Source organism: Trachinotus anak, unplaced genomic scaffold (genome assembly GCF_046630095.1).
Source record: "Trachinotus anak isolate AG129_WGS33_773 ecotype Australia unplaced genomic scaffold, CSIRO_AGI_Tana_v1 ptg000015l, whole genome shotgun sequence".
Taxonomy (NCBI): Eukaryota; Metazoa; Chordata; class Actinopteri; order Carangiformes; family Carangidae; genus Trachinotus; species Trachinotus anak.
Genome location: NW_027273866.1, coordinates 17,562,619 through 17,575,000, shown reverse-complemented (window position 1 = coordinate 17,575,000; position 12,382 = coordinate 17,562,619). Strand labels below are relative to the sequence as shown.

Genomic DNA, 12,382 nt, shown 5'->3' with positions numbered 1-12,382 from the left:
CAGCAGCAGAAGACCACACCTGGTTCAGGCTGGTTCAGGCTGGTGGTGGTGGTGTAATGATGTGGGGGGGGGTATTTTCTTGGCACACTTTGGGCCCCTTAGTACCAACCGAGCATCGTTTAAACGCCACAGCCTACCTGAGTATTGTTGCTGACCATGTCCATCCCTTCATGACCACAGTGAACCATCTTCTGATGGCTGCTTCCAGCAGGATAACGCACCATGTCACAAAGCTCAAATCATCTCAAACTGGTTTCTTGAACCTGACAATGAGTTCACTGTCCTCAGATGGCCTCCACAGTCACCAGATCTCAGTCCAACAGAGCAGCTTTGGGATGTGGTGGAACAGGAGATTTGCATCATGGATGTGCAGCTGACAAATCTGCAGCAACTGTGTGATGCTGTCATGTCAATATGGACCAAAATTTCTGAGGAATGTTTCCAGCTCCTTGTGGAATCTATGCCACAAAGAATTAAGACACTTCTGAAAGCAAAAGGGGTCCAACCCGGTACTAGAAAATGTACCTAATGAAGTGGCTGGTGAGTGTATATGTGTGTGTATATGCATTAATAAAGGAATCAGTGCTCTGTTAGTCTTGTATAGCACCAAGCACTCTGGTTGTCTGTCTGGTCTTAGAGTCCTGGTTCACTGTTCTGTCAGCCAGTAGCTGGTCCTTGGACTCTCCGGTGTTTTGTGGTCTCCTCATGGTCCTCCTTAGCTGCTCTGACGCCTGAGAGGAGTGTTGTGTTGTAGAGGGACAGGTTAAGGTGTTGTGGCCTTGTGGTGGTCCTTCATGATCAGGGTCGTCTGGGTGAGTTCCTGTTGTTAGCAGCTCGCTCATTTGTGTAACAGGAGCATTAGGGACTGTGACCCCCAGACTGGGAGAGTGGGTCCATCAGACTCCGGGTATGACATCACAGAGGGTAAAGGTCAGACAGAGGTCAGAACAGGACTCTGTGTACTGCTCTGGTCTTCGTCATGTTCTGGTTTCTGTCTGGCAGCAGTGGACAGTCGTACTTCCTGCTGGACAGTGTTGTCATGGTTATGATCAGAGGGTATCAGAACAGTTAGCAGAGTTAGCATCTTTTATTTGTTTATGTTGTTTGTTAGCTTGTATCTGGCAGTGGCTGACACAGTGTTAGTGGTTGTGCTAATGCTAACTCTGGCTCTCTGTACTGACAAGGTTTTAGTGAGACCTGAACAGGTGTTTGGTCACCTGACTGAGTCAAGTGTTAAAGCTGAAGTGAAAGCAGACGAGGTTTCACTCTGACTGAAAAACAAGAGATGAAGTTCAGAGAATTTACAGGGTTTTTCCACACACACACACACACACACACACACACAGTGAAGAACCCAGAGTACTTCTCACTGCTTCTCAAAGACAGAGTATTGATTATATGATCAGTGATGTGTTTGAGTGATCAGCTCAGAGCGCCCTCTGCTGGGCCACAGACTGAACAGCTCCTCACTGTCTATTTCATTGTTTCCAGGTTCAGACTGAAGTTTGAATTTTACATGAGAAGTGACAGTTTTTCCACCTGTTGTTATTTTGTCTCTGCTGATCAGAGGTGTAGAACCAGGTTCATTAATAATCTTGCATCTCCTCATTATATAAAGTAAATGAGTTTTGAACTAGAAACTGCATTTCCTGTGGGAAATGCTGAGAGCTGAATGAGATTTCTGAAGCAATGCTAAAATGGTTGCAAAGCAGCTCATACTAACTGGAGTACAGTGCTTTGAAAAGTTATTGTCAACGTAAAACTGGAGGAGCTGAGAACTGAAACATGTTGTTGAAACAACAGAAGACAAATTATTTACTGCCAAAGGTGTAATTCGAAGAACAATGCTGGAAACTGATAGATACAGACCTTACATTAGGATCAGTGTCTGTGTGTGAGAACATCACAGAGGCTGTTCATGATCAATATCCTGCACCTGTGTAGGTGGAAGACAGAGCTGATTGAGAATTAGTCCCACTGAACCTCACAAACTCCTCTTATTTATTCCAACAGTTCCTCATGTCAGAAAACTGTCTACACCGTTAGTGGCATGAGACCTTCTGAACACATCTTTGTGGTTTTTGTGTCCTAGAGTCAAAAATGTGGAAACAGGAGCAAGTTAAGAGTTTTTTTTCTGTCTTTCTCTGAATATCCTTCCTCTGAACTTGTATTGGTGCTGTCAGAGGATCATAGATCAAATTGTGTAAGTTTGTGTTTGTGGAGAGAAGTAGTTGATGTGTGATGAAGTCAGTGAGACTGAAATGTTCATTTCTAATGATGAAGTATTGATCAGTGTGTGGATCATTGATCTGATCAGAGACATCACAGATTAAGTTTTTATTTCCAGTTCTGCTCACAGAGTCTCCTACTGTTATTCTGAGCTGCAGTGATGAAGAGGAGTCACAGCTTCATCACTGTCAGGATCCTGTGGATGAAAGAATCTGTGTCCAGTTCAGATGAAGCTCTAATAGTTCTGATGGAGTTATTTAGTGATAAACTCTCCTGTTTGTTAGAAGCTGTTTTAAAACCAGAGTGGACACATGGAAAGACTCCAACAGCAGAACATCCACTGATCCATACAAACATCTGCTGATCTTTATTATTAGACTTTGTTCTCCACTCTTTTGTCCCTGACAGGATCTTGTAGACATGATGACTGAGGTTTTCCAGGTATCTGATTGGTCAGTAGTTTTGATCTGATCCAGAGCAGGTTGGGAGTTCAGCATCTGTTACCATGGTGATTACCCCAGTAACAAGTGAACCACCATGGTAACACTGAAAACCACAGTTAAGCCTGAAGTTACCTTGATGACCTCAGATCCTGGTTCTAGTCCAGGACTCTGATCAACTGTTCATTTGACTGATCAAAATTCACATTGAAAAAGTTCAGTGAAAACATTTAAACCAGATAAAATGTTGATTCTTCACATCGAGCTCTCATATCATATCTAAACATATTAAACATTTGAACAGAGAAATAAAATTCACAAAGCAGCTGCTCATTTCTCACAAGGGAGAGGTGACCTTTGACCTTTATCCTCACTGTACAATCAGCTGTTTCACATCCATGCACTGTAACACAGGCACTGAACAGAAACACATTACTTCCTGTCAGGGCTCAGTTGTGGGGATGCTAGGGGTTTTTCCACTGCATCATTAACACACACACACACGCACACACACACACACACATTCAAACTTCAAAATAAAAGCCCTTAATGATTCACTGTACATCAGAATCAGAATCATGGAAGTGATAAACAGGATGTAAATGGTGTAATAGTAACAATAATAAAAAACACAGGAAGTTATGGCCCTGGACTCTACTGAGCATGTGCAAAATGTGTCAAAACTCAATATTTGGAGAATCTTGTTTTTCTTGTCTCAGCCGGTTAGTTAACAGTTTATCTACTGTGCCCTCTCCTCCCCTGCCTCCCCCCTCCCCCTCCTGTCCCTCCCAAGGTCATGTCAGCAGGGAGGAGTGCTGATGGGAGGGAGGTGCAGATTCCCCTCCAGCAGGTGGCGCCCTCCCTGGCCACTTCCCTTTCTGTGGGCCCTCCCATCACCCTGCCCTCTCACCGTCCAGCCAATCCCTGGCCTTCCAGTGACCCCTCTGCTGCACAAGGTGAGCAAAGTTTCAGAATAAATATCTTTTTATTTTGTGGAGGCAGCAACACAAACACGGTGAAACTGAAGCTGCAGCAGGTTCCCTCAGGTGACTGAGCTGTGTCTCTGTGTCCAGGTGTCCCTGCAGGTTTCCTGCCCCTTCACGGAGGATTCAGAGATCACTTTGTAGAAACTCCAGAAGCCAAATACTGTTGTGAAGTCTGCAGGCTGGTCCTGTGTCAGCCCCGCCAGACCGAGTGTGGACACCGCTTCTGTCAGAGCTGCATCAACAACATCCTCAGGTGAGACTCACAGGTAGAGATAAACAGCAGGACGACTAACCTGCTGAGTAAAAACTTCACTACACTGGCTCCTGCTGCAGCTTCATCCAGTCCAGATCCTGGTCATGTGATGTGATAATGGAGCAGGTGGAGGGTGCAGTTCCTCCCCTGACCAGCAGGTGTCAGGTGTTTGTCTCCAGTTGAGTCAGTAACTTTATGTCCCCTGTCCCTGGCAGTCAGCCAAACCCAGTGTGTCCAGCTGACATGGAGCCGCTATTCAAAGACAAGGTAGGTTGGAAGTGGCATCACAACACAGATCATGTTGTCACTAATTATTGATTGATTATTGATCAGTTATTGACCATCCTGGGGTTTGTCCTTAAGATCTTTAGAGACGTTTGCTGCCATCGGGAGATCATGGCTCTGAAGGTTTACTGTCGCAGTGAAGCCAACGGCTGTCAGGAGCAGATGAGTCTGCACCAGATACCTGTGAGAACATGTCACACACTGTTTCCATGGCATCAGAGAAGCCTGCTCACTCATTGGCTGTAGGGTGCTGTAGATAAATCCCATATGTGGACACCTCAAACACAACAGTTCTCATTCAGTTCCACTGATCCAGAAACAATAATGCATTTCCAAGTGTAAACTGGATGATAAACTTGATTTATGATACCGAGAAAACAAGTCTGTCTCTCACCTGTCTGTCTCTCTGTAGGACCACCTGAATGTGTGTCCGTTCTTTGAGGTTCCCTGTCCACTGGGTAAATGTAAAGAGCGAATGATGAGAAAAGAGATTCCCGATCACCTGAGCTGGAAATGTAAACACAGAGAGACCACCTGCGAGTTCTGCATGACCAAGATGCCTCTGACTGAACTACAGGTACCCTATGACGTCACTGATGACATCACTCCTAACTGACCCTTTGAAGTTTGAGTGGACTAGCTGAGGTTCGGGGTTCTAGTCACAGAGGTCTGGTGACTAGTTGCAGAGGTGTAGGGACTAGGACTAGGAACATTAGGAGGTACATCAACCTGCTAACCTCTTGTATCTTCAGACTGGAGGTCTTTGCTGTCCCAGAAACAGAATCAACCTGAGAGTCTTTGACACAAACTGACCTGAGAACAGGGAATAGTTTGATATAAATTGTGGATCTGTTTTCAGAAGCACAAGGAGACAGTGTGTCCAGCGTTCCCGGTGTCCTGTCCAAACCACTGCTCCTTCTCCTCTCTGCCCCGGAGTGAGGTACTGACCCAGTTTGTTCTCCAATGTCCAGTCACAGGACCATGGTTTTGCTGCAGTATTGATGAAATGATTTTGTCTTTCAGCTGTCCAGTCACCAACATGACTGTCCCAAAGCTCAGGTGAGCTGTCAGTTCCACCGCTATGGCTGCACCTTCAAGGTAACACCTCATCATCCTGTGTGTGAACGACCAGGCGTGTGCTGTAAATACTGTGTGTACTGTACCTGCTGTGTTTCTTTGTGTTTCAGGGTTTGAACCAGGAAATAAGGCAACATGAGTCAACCTTTGCAGCTGAACACCTGAGATTGATGGCCAACAGGAACTCCTCATTAGAGAACAAGGTAACCATAGCAACCAGTTCCAGTTATTAAACTGGGTTTATATTAAACCTACCTGACTGAACTTTGTGTGTTTCCAGGTAGAGGATGTGAAAGGTGAGCTGATGGAGAGGTATAAGGTGCTTCCTGCTCTCAGCAGTCGTCTGTCCGAACTGGAGAACCAGAATGACGAGCTGAGAGACAAGAACCGACAGATGGAGCAGAAGCTGGCCACCATGCAGGTACTGTTACTGCATTCCAACTAGTGATGTCAGTATATTTATATCACACATTTCATATACTTTGGGAGTTCAGAGTGGGTTAAAATTTAATAAAATAGATGAAGAGAAGTTACAAAACAATTAAAACATTAATGAACTCAACAAGTAGTTAGTGGAACAATGTCTGAGAGCTTCTGAGATTGACGCTGGAACTGATTTAATATTTGTTTGTGCTTCATGTACATCAGATAACAAGACAACACCTGCAGTTCTGATTGAGTGAAGCTGTCAGTGATACAGAGCAGTACTGTGCTGTATGTAGCATGCAGCTGTATGTTCAGGTTTACATGTTTATAGTGTGAAACTGTGAAGGTGAAGCTTAAAGAGGGAGAAGGGGTTCAAACAAGGAAGGAAACAGGCACCAAAGAAGCCAAAGATGTGGGTGGGGCCTTGTCAGCATCAACTAGACCTTCAGTCTCTCAGTCAGACCCTGGTCCCCGTACAACTAGTCCTAAACCTTTACACTCATCTCTCTCTTCCTATAGAAACTTATGAGCTCTCACTCAGAGAAGCTCCTGGAGGTAGAGCTGGAGCTTCGTTCTCTCCGTCTGCTCAGAGACGAAGTGGAGGACCTGAGAGGAACGCTAGAGAACGTACGGACGAGGCTGAATGCTCTGGAACAAGGGGGGCGCAGCGGAAGCGGATCCACAACACACACCCTGGGTCAGAATATACACAGGCGTCTGTGGACTAATTGTAGGGGATTAGCTATAGAAGACTGGGCACTAGCTTTAGAGAGATGCAGACTAGCTGCAAAAGCCAATCAATAACATAGTAATATCCACCTCTCTGCAGCACCCCTGGAGACTCAGCTGAATCGACATGACGACATGCTAAGCGTCCATGAGATCCGATTGGCTGACATGGACCTGCGTTTCCAGGTGCTGGAGACGGCGAGCTACAACGGGACTCTGATCTGGAAGATCCGTGACTACAAGAGACGGAAACAGGAAGCAGTGGCGGCAAAGACGCTGTCGCTGTATTCACAGCCGTTTTACACCGGATATTTCGGATACAAGATGTGTGCCCGAGTCTACCTGAACGGAGACGGTATGGGCAAGGGAACACACCTGTCGCTGTTCTTTGTGGTGATGAGGGGCGAATATGATGCCCTGCTGCCCTGGCCCTTCAAACAGAAGGTACATATAACTTACTGATTGGTTACTGGCTGGTTACTGACTTGTCTCTAACCAGGTGTTTTGAAAGTGAAGGATTCTGTATTGCTGAATCTTCTAAGTCCATCCTGTTGTTGTTCTAGAGCCAAAGTGAAGGTGACAAGCTCTGTGTCAGTTTCCCTTTGTCTGCTTGTGTCTGTCTTTCTGTTAGGTGACTCTGATGCTGATGGACCAGGGTCCATCAAGGAAACACCTGGGTGATGCCTTTAAACCTGATCCCAACAGCAGCAGCTTCAGACGTCCTGCAGCAGAGATGAACATTGCCTCTGGCTGTCCTCTGTTTGTGTCTCAGAGCGTCCTGGAGACTGGCAGCTACATCAAAGACGACACCATCTTTATCAAGGTGAGGACAAGCAACACCTCCTGTTACTGGGGACTAGTTGAACAGCCTGAGGACTAGTTGAACAGGCCCTAGGACTAGTTGTAGAGGCCTGAGGACTAGTTGTAGTTGTAGAGGACTAGATATAGAGGTCTGAGGACTAGTTGTAGAGGTCTAGAGACTAGTTGTAGAGGTCTGGGGACTAGTTGCAAAGATCTGAGGACTAGTTGAAGAGGTCAGAGGACTAGTAGCAGAGGTCTGGAAACTAGTTGTAGAGGTCTGAAGACTTGCAGAGATCTGGGGACTAGATATAGAGGCCTGAGGACTAGTTGTAGAGGTCTGGAGACTAGATAGAGAGTTCTGGGGACTAGTTGCAGAGATCTGAGGACTAGTTGAAGAGGTCAGAGGACTAGTAGCAGAGGTCTGGAAACTAGTTGTAGAGGTCTGGAGACTAGATAGAGGTTTGAGGACTAATTGAAGAGGTCTGGGGACTAGTCGTAGAGGTCTGAGGACTAGTTGGGGAGGACTGAGGACTAGTTCTAGAGGTCCGAGGACTAGTTGTAGAGATCTGGGGACTAGTTGGAGAGGTCAGGAGACTAGTCGGGAGGTCTGGGGACTAGTTCTAGAGGTCTGGGGACCAGTTGATTACTCATTGACTGACTGACAGTCTGATCAATATCTCTATTGATTGGTTTGATCGGCAGGTTACTGTAGATACCTCTGACCTCCCTGACCCGTGACGTGATCCCTCTGACGCCTGACCTCGCCTGTCTGAGATCAGCTCACCTGTCCATGCCCAGCGGAGCAAAGGATGATGGGATGGATCAGTGATGTTCCGGCTGAGAGTGATGCCGACAGAACAGCAGAAGAAGAGTCAGACAGGAAGCAGTCAATCAGAGTGAACTCTAAACAGACCAGAGGGCAGGTCCTGTTCTGACTGGCTGATGGACTACACAACTCTTTGTGTGTGTGTGTGTGTGTGTGTGTGTGTGTGTGTGTGTGTGTGTGTGTGTGTGTGTGTGTGTGTGTGTGAATGGATCAGTGTTGCCATGACATCACCATGGTGACATCACTCAGAGCCAACATGGCCACTGCAGCGAGGACGTTGTTGCTGCTCATTATTGATGCCGTGCATCGAGCTTTACTTCCTGTTTATTACCTGTTTGGCATGCTGGGAAATCCACCACAGCCACAGAGGAATGCAGAAAACCAAAACAGACCAGTAGAGACATAAACAGACCAGACCTTTTACAAACTAGTACAAACCAGTTAAGACCAGTAGGATCCAGTGAAAAGTGTTGATCAGGAGATGAGTCAGTGTGAAACGAGGAGAGTTATAGATTATTGAATTCTGCTGCTGATGTGCCAGCTGTTGATCTTCACAACAGTAGAAACAGTAGAAAACAACAGTAGAAACTTCCTGTAGGTCTCTTTCATTTCTGTCTGCACATGAAGAACGTCAGTAGAGACTCGTCCCATCAGCTGTCTGGTCCAAAGCGGTCTACATATTATTATTTCTAGTCAGGTCAGGTATGAGCACTTGAGTTCAGTCAACAGTTCACCTGGCGTTAACAGGTAAAAACATTTAGTGGAATAAGTCACTAACCTCAGGGTCAACAAACACAAACAAGGAGGATCAAACCCTGGAGCTTCAGCTGCAGAGGAGATCACAGAAAAGTTTGACTGTCCTCCACTGAGTGTCGAGGTGATCAAAAATTGACCTGAGGAAAACCTGAACGAGCACAAAAAGAGAGACCTCATTCAGATCTTGATTCCAGAACAGTAGAAACCAAACCAGTAGAGTCCAATCATTTGTTCCTCTGTGGCCTCTGTGAGTTTCTCAGCGTTGACAGATTCGTCTGACTCATTGATTCATTTGCACAGTTTGAATGTTTGTTAATGTGTGAATAAAAAAAAGAGAAAACATGAAGAATCTGCTTTTATTTTCCTTTCATGTTTGACCAAATCCATGAATTATCACTGAGTTGTGAGTAGAAAAATTAAAACACATCAGTTTATAACAGTATCTTTAAATGTACCAAATAATGTTAAAGCTTCAGTGAAAAATTAAAACGTTTTAATAATAAATTCATTGATGGCTTTTATGTTATTTGGTTAATTTTAAGGTTTTTACAAACCAAACATCTCAGACCCTGAAATATGACACCTTATAACAGACCTACATGTCTTCAGTAATATTTAGGTACAAATACTTTAATTCACCTGTCCCTGTTTGTCAGCAGGATAACACAAAATAATTTTATAATAATTAATATAAATGTAATAATAATTAAATACATTTTCAATAAAAGCCTTTTTAAATGTTTATGAGTTTTCACCTTAATAAAGAAAGGTTTAGCTCGTCTTTAAAGAATTAGCTTCATCAGCCCAGTGTGTTCACACGTTTCTCATGGCTCTCAGTGTATTTACAGTGTTCAGGAAGATCAATTACAGATGCCTTTATATAAATATATGTACAGTGAGCACTTTATTAGGAACAGCACACCAACCCTAGGTAGTTCCTCCCTTTGTTGACATCACTGCATCACATAATTTCGTTTTTGTAATTCACTCTGTATTTTTTTTCAAAAAAACGTAACATCACACAGAACAAACAGAAGAAGTGACAATAACAACGATACAAATAATACAACCAAGAAAACAGGACAAAAGACCAAAAGAAAAACAAACAAATAAATATATATACATACAAATAAAGTGTAAAAAATAGGAAGTGAGGGTGAGGGGGAATTATGAATGAATGAAGCATGAAGATAAAGACAGTCCTGAGTAAACTGATGTTTTCAGTTCTACAGATGATCATAAAACAAAAGATACCAGAGTTAAAAAATACCATGGTGAGGTGGAGACCACGGTGAAATGGAGATGACCACGGTGAGGTGGAGACAACCACAGTGAGGTGGAGACAACCACAGTGAGATGGAGACCACGGTGAGGTGGAGATGACCACGGTGAGATGGAGATGACCACAGTGAGATGGAGACTACTCTGGTGAGGTGGAGACGACCACGGTGAGGTGGAGACGACCACGGTGAGATGGAGACTACTCTGGTGAGGTGGAGACCATGGTGAGGTGGAGACTACTCTGGTAAGGTGGAGATGACCACGGTGAGATGGAGACTACTCTGGTGAGGTGGAGACGACCACGGTGAGGTGGAGACCATGGTGAGATGGAGACGACCACGGTGAGGTGGAGATCATGGTGAGGTGGAGACTACTCTGGTGAGGTGGAGATCATGGTGAGGTGGAGACTACTCTGGTGAGGTGGAGATCATGGTGAGGTGGAGACGACCACGGTGAGATGGAGACGACCGCGGTGAGGTGGAGACTACTCTGGTGAGGTGGAGACGACCGCGGTGAGGTGGAGACCATGGTGAGGTGGAGATCATGGTGAGGTGGAGACTACTCTGGTGAGATGGAGACGACCACGGTGAGGTGGAGATCATGGTGAGGTGGAGACGACCACGGTGAGGTGGAGACTACTCTGGTGAGGTGGAGACGACCATGGTGAGGTGGAGACTACTCTGGTGAGGTGGAGATCATGGTGAGGTGGAGACTACTCTGGTGAGGTGGAGATCATGGTGAGATGGAGACGACCATGGTGAGGTGGAGATCATGGTGAGGTGGAGATCATGGTGAGGTGGAGACTACTCTGGTGAGGTGGAGATCATGGTGAGGTGGAGATCATGGTGAGGTGGAGACGACCGCGGTGAGGTGGAGACTACTCTGGTGAGGTGGAGATCATGGTGAGGTGGAGACGACCGCGGTGAGGAGGAGACTACTCTGGTGAGGTGGAGACGACCGTGGTGAGGTGGAGACGACCACGGTGAGATGGAGACTACTCTGGTGAGATGGAGACTACTCTGGTGAAGTGGAGAAGAACACGGTGAGGTGGAGACCATGGTGAGGTGGAGATCATGGTGAGGTGGAGAGCATGGTGAGGTGGAGACGACCGCGGTGAGGTGGAGACTACTCTGGTGAGGTGGAGACGACCACGGTGAAGTGGAGACCATGGTGAGGTGGAGATCATGGTGAGGTGGAGACTACTCTGGTGAGATGGAGACGACCACGGTGAGGTGGAGATCATGGTGAGGTGGAGACGACCACGGTGAGGTGGAGACTACTCTGGTGAGGTGGAGACTACTCTGGTGAGGTGGAGACGACCATGGTGAGGTGGAGACTACTCTGGTGAGGTGGAGATCATGGTGAGGTGGAGACTACTCTGGTGAGGTGGAGATCATGGTGAGATGGAGACGACCATGGTGAGGTGGAGATCATGGTGAGGTGGAGACTACTCTGGTGAGGTGGAGATCATGGTGAGGTGGAGATCATGGTGAGGTGGAGACGACCGCGGTGAGGTGGAGACTACTCTGGTGAGGTGGAGATCATGGTGAGGTGGAGACGACCGCGGTGAGGTGGAGACTACTCTGGTGAGGTGGAGACGACCGTGGTGAGGTGGAGACGACCACGGTGAGATGGAGACTACTCTGGTGAGATGGAGACTACTCTGGTGAAGTGGAGAAGAACACGGTGAGGTGGAGACCATGGTGAGGTGGAGATCATGGTGAGGTGGAGAGCATGGTGAGGTGGAGACGACCGCGGTGAGGTGGAGACTACTCTGGTGAGGTGGAGACGACCATGGTGAGGTGGAGATCATGGTGAGGTGGAGACGACCACGGTGAGGTGGAGACTACTCTGGTGAGATGGAGACTACTCTGGTGAGGTGGAGACGACCATGGTGAGGTGGAGATCATGGTGAGGTGGACATCATGGTGAGGTGGAGACTACTCAGGTGAGGTGGAGATCATGGTGAGGTGGAGACGACCACTGTGAGGTGGAGATCATGGTGAGGTGGAGATCATGGTGAGGTGGAGAGCATGGTGAGGTGGAGACGACCGCGGTGAGGTGGAGACTACTCTGGTGAGGTGGAGACGACCGTGGTGAGGTGGAGACGACCACGGTGAGATGGAGACTACTCAGGTGAGATGGAGACTACTCTGGTGAAGTGGAGAAGAACACGGTGAGGTGGAGACCATGGTGAGGTGGAGATCATGGTGAGGTGGAGAGCATGGTGAGGTGGAGACGACCGCGGTGAGGTGGAGACTACTCTGGTGAGGTGGAGACGACCATGGTGAGG

At 46.8% G+C, this 12,382-nt stretch overlaps 1 protein-coding gene across 2 annotated transcripts in view; it reads left to right on the top strand.

Annotated features, from left to right (window-relative positions):
- Positions 1 to 9,157, top strand: part of traf3 (TNF receptor-associated factor 3) — an 11,813-nt gene extending 2,656 nt beyond the window's left edge. Inside the window, exons 2-14 of one of the 2 annotated variants that reach the window (XM_071498956.1) lie at positions 3,463 to 3,625; positions 3,743 to 3,908; positions 4,124 to 4,175; positions 4,272 to 4,376; positions 4,606 to 4,770; positions 5,056 to 5,133; positions 5,217 to 5,291; positions 5,381 to 5,473; positions 5,551 to 5,691; positions 6,216 to 6,393; positions 6,526 to 6,869; positions 7,057 to 7,248; positions 7,929 to 9,157. In XM_071498956.1, coding sequence (XP_071355057.1) covers positions 3,466 to 3,625; positions 3,743 to 3,908; positions 4,124 to 4,175; positions 4,272 to 4,376; positions 4,606 to 4,770; positions 5,056 to 5,133; positions 5,217 to 5,291; positions 5,381 to 5,473; positions 5,551 to 5,691; positions 6,216 to 6,393; positions 6,526 to 6,869; positions 7,057 to 7,248; positions 7,929 to 7,964 — 1,785 coding nt within the window. In that variant the 5' untranslated portion in view covers positions 3,463 to 3,465 and the 3' untranslated portion in view covers positions 7,965 to 9,157. Of the gene's footprint in view, positions 1 to 3,462; positions 3,626 to 3,742; positions 3,909 to 4,123; positions 4,176 to 4,271; positions 4,377 to 4,605; positions 4,771 to 5,052; positions 5,134 to 5,216; positions 5,292 to 5,380; positions 5,474 to 5,550; positions 5,692 to 6,215; positions 6,394 to 6,525; positions 6,870 to 7,056; positions 7,249 to 7,928 lie in introns of both variants that reach the window. The other variant, XM_071498955.1, reaches the window with a different exon arrangement.
- Positions 9,158 to 12,382: the final 3,225 nt, after the last annotated feature.